At 43.1% G+C, this 8,448-nt stretch overlaps 1 protein-coding gene across 1 annotated transcript; it reads right to left on the bottom strand.

Annotated features, from left to right (window-relative positions):
- Positions 1–862: 862 nt before the first annotated feature.
- LOC134525355 (claudin-8-like) lies at positions 863–1,531 on the bottom strand. The gene has a single exon (XM_063356194.1). It carries the CDS (start codon positions 1,529–1,531, stop codon positions 863–865), a length of 669 nt encoding a protein of 222 aa, XP_063212264.1.
- Between the last annotated feature and the right edge of the window lie 6,917 nt (positions 1,532–8,448).

Genomic DNA, 8,448 nt, shown 5'->3' with positions numbered 1-8,448 from the left:
GGCAGGAACTCTTGATCCTTCAATGGGCAAGTGGGGATTACACTTTTGCATTGCCTGGCTTTTTAAATGATACTTTACATTAGCACAGTGCTTTAAAATGCATAAAGACAGATGGCCTGTCCTGAATTTTATAGAAGAGGAGGTGCTACCTGTAGAACAGGAGAAGTCATAGAAGACGAGAGGTAGCAAGCAACAGAAAGCTAATACATACATGGCAAAGTCTGGTGAAGTGATTAAAAATTTTGTTATTCCATAAGCTGTATTCTGTGCCCTTCAGAAGAGATAAGAAGGCTACATCAACTCCACGAGTATCAGTGAAGTCCGTAGTCAATCACAGAAGCCTTTGATGGGAGAACATGAACATTTGTGGGCCAATATTGGAAGTTAGACTGCTAGCGGCTTCTCCCTTCTTTCAGTGGCTGCTTCAGCCATGCTGCCAACTCCATGCTTCTCACCACTGTCCTAGAGCAGTCCTTATGAATATTTCACCTTAAAGTAAAATGCACTGCTCCCTTTGCACATCATGGGTTTAGGGGAGAGCAATGGTGCTATTGCACAGCAGCTGCCTTCCTTCCAGTCCAGCCATATGCTGTTCCTCTTCTCTGAGAGACTCTTGGCTGCTGCTGCTCCCATGCCATTCCTCATTCCCATAAAATGGTGACACTTTTCTTCTGGCTGTGCTCTAACATAATGCCCATGTAATAACATTTCCTGTAACCATGTTAGAGAGCAGATATATATATATCAATAGTAAACAGCAAATGAACAAAACTGTTCCTCCATTACAGACTTAGAGTTTAATTAGACACCGAAGTCAATCAGTACATATCGACACACTAAGCAGAAAGAACACGTGTAGCAACTACACGTAGGCATGCACGCTTGGGGATGGCCCTCCTGCAGAGTCAGGTTTGTGCAATCTGTGACGGGAAAGCGACGGATACCTGGATTTTGCAGATGCATCAGCCCAGCACCAGAAGCTACAGTACATTGCTCCCGCAGCGATGAGAAGTGCAGCGCTCACCCAGCCCACATAGAGAGCAGCTCCTAGTTCTCGTTTCAGTGGCGTAGGGACTTTCGGATCATAGAAGTCGTGAATGATGCTACCTGCAGTCCAGGACACAGGGATCAGAACGAGGATGCCCGTCAGGAGAAAGGCAACTCCAGCTGCCAGTATGAAGACACTGATGCCCCGGGAATCCTCCTTGGTCCTGTGAGTGTACTTCACGCCAACAATAGCCATCAAAAAGGAAATGATTGACAAGATCACTGCAATGCACATGAGTGCTCTGAATGCCTCCAAGGGTTGCGGGAGAGCCAGGACAGAATCGTAGAATTTGCACTGCAGCCTGATGCCCAGATGACTGACACAGTCCATCCACAGTCCTTCCCAGATGGTCTCAAACACCACGATGTTGCTATCAATGTGGGCAGAAACTCTCCACTGTGGCATAATTGTGGTTGCCAAAGTCCCGACCATGCCGACGCCTCCAAATATTAGACCAGTGATTTGTAATACACAGCAAGCCATGCTTCTTCTGAAAAAGACACCTCAAGCGAGGTGGCCTAGAAAGTCTTCCAAAATCACTTTTTCATAGAAGAAGTATAAGGTGCAAGAAAGAATATTTTCTCCAGCAGTTTCCTCACACAGCAAGTTCTTGGGGTTTTTTTAAAAGCAGCTTGCTCCAGTCTGAGGTTCAGACAGGTGGAAATCCATTTCTGGCTGGCTAGAAGGACCTACTATTTATTTGCTTTGAAATCTCCTCTGACTACAGCGCCTACCCATCAAGCCTAACAAGTTTCCAGCCAATGGGAAACTGGGAGGGGTGTGTCATAGTTGATCTTACTGCTTCTCATAGAGTGTCTGTAGTGATGTTGTAATTAAGTAAGTGTCAGGGATTCAATTAAAGGTACCTAATTGCAGGGCTAACAATTTCTTAACTGCAGCTATGTTGAAATTTAGTACAGAAAGTCTGAACTTCCATCTGTTAAAATATTATGTAAAATAGGTCATTACAGTTGTTCTTATGACAAAAGCTAAACTTGGACTTGGAGTGGGACTTACTTTCTGAGTGCTACAGCCCTGGGAAAGCATCTGATTTATTTTTTTTAAATGAAGCTAGAAGGTACTTGGTGTAGCTCTTTAATGTAGATTCCTCGTTTTGATCAAATACAAAAGTATAATCATTATATTAGACAAGTACAGGAAAGTCAAGTATTCCAATCAAGATCAAAGCTTTACCAGCTGCATAATTCACAAGGACGACCAACTAAATAGCTGGCAGAGTTTCACAGCTTCTGGTTTTGAATCCACAAGTAAGGTGGCTGTTAGGAAATAATCCTCAATGAGACTCTCTCCCCATTAGAAGGATAGCGTTGTCATTGTGTTCCATACTAATAATCTTCTCTGGGTAACATTAGGAGGGGTTGGGGGCAATTGTCTAATATGAAAAGGATGAGCTTTTCTTTCGGTGTACAATGCACCTTGAAAGAAGTCAAGAGATCCCTCCCACAAGCATGTATCTCAGCCTGCACAGATAGCTACAAGCCTGGACAAAAATGCACGCCAAAGACTGATTTGCCTAGGGCAAGTTAGGAATAACTGCTGCATTATGGTTTTTTAACTTTCTTCTCCCTGCCTTGAGATAATAGTATATGATGACAACTCATGGGTGTTGTTGAAATTAATGCGTTTCTAGTTACTCCAGCTCTTTGAACCAACGGGGCTAGTCAAAAAAAAAAAAAAAAAAAGGGTGTTGTGTTGGCCCACTAAAGACTATGAAGGCCCCTAGATGTGCTGTCAAAGAAAGACATATTCTTCGATTGCTTGTGGATTGTAGTCTTGTGGGCTCTGTGTGTTTGGAAACATCAGACATTGACTTTCGTGGTATTAATTTAGTTACAGCCTTAGGTGCCTACACAATATATTCAAAGCAAAAGCTAAAACCCATGAAAAAGAGAATTGCCCATCTAAATCACTCACAGCCCACAAACCCCCCTCCCTCCTACGGTTACTAACTGCAAGGAAGGAGTGCCAGATAATGCAAGTTATATAGTATAATGTTATAGGTCCATGTGGAACATACTCCCAAGGGATCTGGGCAATTCATTTTTGCCTTCAAGTCTGCCAGCAGGAATCTGGAGAGAAAAAAATATCTTCAGCTGAGATGTGAAATGTAACCTTTAGAAACTAAATAGATTATCAGAATTGTTCTTATAGAGAGATGACTATTGCATCACTCTTCTGCAGACATAAAAAAAAGAATCCCGTGATGCAGAAAAGTTACTGCACTTTGCTCAATGCCGCAAAGAAGAAGGTGGTAGAGATGAAACCAGAAGTCATAGATGGTTACCTGCCAAAAAGAAACTCTTTTCTCTGGCAGGAGACTGCTCCCTTAGAAGACTGCACACAAGACCTGTGCTATTTAAGAGGCGTATAGTCCCCATCCATCTTGTATACCTCTGAATTCTCAAAACTGTTTTTTCATGTGTTATTTTAACTTCAAAAAGGAAATCAACTCATTATGGAAAAACTCTCTCCAAACCAGCATTTAAATGTAGTTTTTTCAACAGAAAACTCTTTCTGCAACATTTTCAGTGAGCCAGCTCTTGAAATTATACTTCACTGGAGAACAGACCATGCCTAATGCCCTGAATCTGTTTATCTGACTGCCTTATCTAGCAGGATTGCTCTGAAATCATTTTTCCTTACATGACTCTGGGAGGGTCAGCCATTGAGGTCATGCATAAAATTACTCTCTGTGACAGTTAGGGCATGGTTTGTATAGAAGGTAAACTGCTCCCAGAAATACTATTAAAGTGCATCATATGCTGATTGTGTGGCAATACATCCAGAGACTGATAAATGGTTGAGTGTTTTTTTGATCTTTAATCGGAAGTAGTACCTGTGGTGAGTGACATCCAGTGTAGCTGTAGGCGTAAGAGAGGAACACCCAGGCTACACTGCTGCATGTACTGTCCAGTGGCAGGATGGCTCTTGTTACTGAAACCTGAGGGGAAGGAAGCAGGACAGGAAAACCAATAAATGGCAGTTTTGAAACCTGAAAATAAATTTCAGAAATTAAAATCAACTACAGGAGACAGGTTGGAAAAAAAATATCAAGGAACAGTACCAATATCTTGGAAACTCATAGAATGATAGAATGGTTTGGGTTGGAAGGGACCTTAAAGATCATCTTGTGCCACCCCCCCTGCCCTGGGCAGGGACACCTCCCACTAGACCAGGCTGCTCAAAGCCCCATCCAGCCTGGCCTTGAACACTTCCAGGGATGGGGCAGCCACAACCTCCCTGGGCAACCTGTTCCACTGCTTCACCACCCTCACAGTAAAAAATCTCATCAACCTCTTAAATGCCAATGAGTCCCCAGCTTTGCTAGTCACTGGAAGAATTCTCTTGTGCAGAAAAACCCTATGTTTGAATCAGCCCGGAGGGAGCTCTTACGCCCTTGTATACCCTAAACTGTACTTCCACTTAAAGGCTCACCTGATCTCTCAGAAAGAAATGCTTAGTTGACTGAGTTATTTCAAAATCACTCTGAACTGCAGACAGCTCTTAAAGTAGAAATTAAATACATGCTTACATGTTAAGCATGGCAGATACAATGCCTTTAGTATCAGGGAAGAAGAAATAAGAGGAAACTGATTAGTCTAGTTTCCTAAACTAGACTAGTCAGTTGCAAAGTCTAGTCATTTACAACTGACTAGACTTTAGAAGTCTCCTCATTCTATGTATCATCCATCTGTTATGCTATTTGGATGCTTACCTGCCTCAAGATGAGAATACCAGTTCTTATGCAAACATGCCCACCCCAAAATTTGCCTTCAAAGAGGAAAACAGTCAACTGAGGAAGCATGTAGCCTTTATACCTCATCTTTCCCTGGATCTCTGTTCAGATTTACATTTTTCTCTTCCCCTCAAATCAGGATGCTCATTTGAATCTTTTCCTGGGGCGGTACCACTGTTCCCTCCCTAGCTTTTAAAATGCTGATGCCCATTGAAAAAGAGGAAGTAGACCATCTCCCGCCCACATGATTAACAGAACATGCCAATGATCCCCAGCAGTTAATTAATTATAGGCATCAATAATGTAAACACTTAATTGCCTTCCAGAAAGCAGGTTTCATTCCTCTTTGTATATCTTCTATGTACATTGAATTTTAGAGTCCTTATACATACACATGTACCTGTATAGAGACAAATAGACTTTAATCTCTTGTACAAATGTACAACTATAATGTACATCATTCATTACGAGCTCTCATCAAGAATAGATAGGTTGGTTATGCTACAGGCTAATGAGCTAAACTTAAGGTTCGGTAACGTTTTTGGAACAGGCAATTACACAGATTTATCAAAAGCGCACTTTAGATTAGTGATTACTAAGAGTTGCAGTTAGGTCTCTTAACCTCCCAGAGGCTGCAGTTATGCAGTGAGGCTGCAAAGCTGCCTAACCACCTGCACAGCCTGGCAAGGGGGAGTCCAGCCAACGGGAGGGCTGCGGCTCTGCAGTCACTCTGCAGCCTGTCCCCTTGGGCAGAGGTGCTGGGTGAAGCCACACAGCCCTAGATCTGCTAAAATCTGATTTAAGCATACAACAAATAGGGTTAGGATTGACTGACAAGCATTTGTTTTGGAAACACATGTGAGTGGCATCTGTTCCTTCTTGCTCGTGGCTTCCACTAGTCCATTCATTACATGCTGGGTTAACCACTTTGTTTTCAACTATTTACAAGGGCTGGTCAATGAAATCATAGTTGAGTTAATGGTTACATTACTTTCTATGTTATATTGATCAACTACTGTATTTTGAGCCTATTGGTGAGGCAAAAGGTTACTTCGATTCTGTTTTAATTCAGGAGAAAATGGACCCAAGCCAACAGAGGCCGTTTTGTTTGTGCTAACTTTAATATTGCTGCCTGCACATATGTTAAAAGATGAAGGCACATCTCCTTCCCCCTCTCTTCAAGCGTGGCACATTTTGGAGTGAGAGGAACATCTGCTCAGTGTAGCTTAGAGAGGGATTTCCCCCAGACACATAACAGGCACTGTACTTGGGCGCTGACCCCTAACTCTAGCTTTGAGGCAATCCATGATTGACAGTTGAACTGAAAAGAACTAATATTTATTTTCTGTCATCTTTCTCGGCATGCTTGAAATTCACAGCTTGACAAAACTGCCAAACTTTTAATGATAGTCCATGTCTGAGGAAGCCCGTCTCCTGGCCACTGTGAATGAACTCGAGTTCAGTGTAATAAAACCCTACAGTAATAAAATATTAAATACTCCTTTGAGTATTTAATCCATCTAAACTGCTTCAGGCTTTTACAAGGTATTTGTCACCTCAATACTTGCGTACAGGGAGCAGTCATCCTGATAGAAATAGAACCTGCCAGAAAATATGCTATCTTACTTTGCTGTTTAATGACAGGACCTCAAAGCATATTTGGGGGGCATTTGATTGCACAGTTCACATTCAGCTGTTGTAAATATAACAGTGGCAGATTCCCAAAGCAGTAGTGACTGTTTTCATAAGGGTTATCAGCATGGTATACAGTTAGGCTATTCCTGGATGAAGCACAGGGGAACTCTTTTTATCTACATGATTTACTGTGATGGAATAAAAAAGGAGAAGGTATATTGTGGCAGTGATGGCCGAAAGATAGGTGCAAGGCAAGGTTTGTAGAAAGAGGTAATAGCTTTTATTAGACTACCTGATACTGTTAGAAACGAGCTCTTAGGCTCAGAATCCCAAGAAAGATTGCTTTTGGAGGACAGCATAATAATACACCCTTGAAGTAGCCTTCCAGTAACCAAGCAGTACAGGTAACTACCCAAGTAAATCTCCAACTTTGAAGAGCAGAGTTTTTTCTCATCTTTCTCACTCGTCATTTGAGCTCCTCCCTCTCCAGTCCTGTTCCCCTCACTTTTTGTCCTCTCCCAACCCCCACCTCCTGAACGTAACTAACTACACTGTTAATTTCCACATCCAAAATAAATAGTAGCAGCGTGAGCTCTACCACCACTAGCCTCAACCTTGTGCACCCAATGGCAGCACTCAGCAGGGTCACCCTCTAGCCCCACACTCTCCCCTTTCTCTCACTACCTGAATCCAGAGTCCTTTATCAAGCCTCTGTGCTTCTGGCCAGGATGTTCCATTACTATTCTTTCCTTAGGACTGGGATTCGCCTCTTCCCTGGGATACCCTGGCTAGCTTTCCCTGGTTGGCAAGCTGGGCATGCTCTAGGAAGGAGCAGCGCAGCCCCTGCCTGTTGGGGCCTGTGTTGCTGCCAGATTTCATCTCCTGATTTACCTCGATTCCCCTTCAAACAGAAGGAGAGGAGAGGAGGCGGAGGAGAAGGGAAGCCCTGCCCAGCCAACCAGCTGTTCCTGCACTCACACAAAAGAACCTCTTCCTGGAAGTCATAAATCACTTTGGATTTGTGCTGGCACACTCACCGAAGCAGGAGTATTTCGTGCAGGAAACAATTCATTTTTGTCACTTACTCTCAGAACATCGTCTCCAGCATCGGGAATCGTAGCAGCTCCAAGGGTGCACCACTGTCACTGTAATTTTGCACACTGATGCGTCTTCCTGGGGCTGAGTGTCTCTGCACGGTGACAGCCCACAGCCTGCAAGGGCACAAATGATTCACCAGCATGGGCACACTGCTTCCCCGCAGGGGCAAGTCCAGCGCTGTTCCTAATTGCAGCATACTCTGTAGCCAGTCCAAATATGAACTTCTTTGTCCATGATCAAGCAGTAGCTACTTTCATTCCAGATCAGAAATGTGCAGTTGAGCACAGAGTGCAATACTTCAGAAGAAGGAGGAATGTCTAATAACTATTTCTACCAACCGTGTGTTGGGAGTTAAGGGGCCGGAAGTCAGGGAAGGGAAAGGAAAAAAAAAGAGAGAAAACAGTCTGATGTGTGCTGAGTGCCTTAAAAACAGGTATAAAATGGAGGAGGGAAAGACCTCAGCAAATCCGATGCTTTTATGTTGGAATGGAACAGGGCTCACATGAGGCAGAAAATGATATGCGAAGGATCATTAAGATGAGAGGGTCAGGGTCTGTATCTCTCCAGAAAACCGTTGCCAATGAGGTGAAAGTGCCTGGAGCACCAAGGGAGAACAACTCCTCTGATCCTGATCATGTTATTCTTTATTAATTAGACTCAACAGCTTAGGAACGTGAATGTGGATGAGGCTTAAAAATTCCTTAGGAAGCACCTGGAATGTGAGTCCCACGGAGAAGGAAAGGAGAGACTTGTAGGAGTAATGTTGATACTCAAACGGATGAATAGCTCCACAGAGAGAAGGTATTTGGTAGAAGAATAGAGAAGGTAACCAACCAGCAAAGAAAATATATCTAAGAGGTCAGAAAATGTAAGGGGAAAATGAGACCAAATAAAAGTCAATCCAAATTAG

This window comes from Chroicocephalus ridibundus, chromosome 1, assembly GCF_963924245.1.
Source record: "Chroicocephalus ridibundus chromosome 1, bChrRid1.1, whole genome shotgun sequence".
Taxonomy (NCBI): Eukaryota; Metazoa; Chordata; class Aves; order Charadriiformes; family Laridae; genus Chroicocephalus; species Chroicocephalus ridibundus.
Note: the sequence above shows the minus strand (reverse complement) of the source record. Positions and strands in the feature narration are given on the sequence as shown.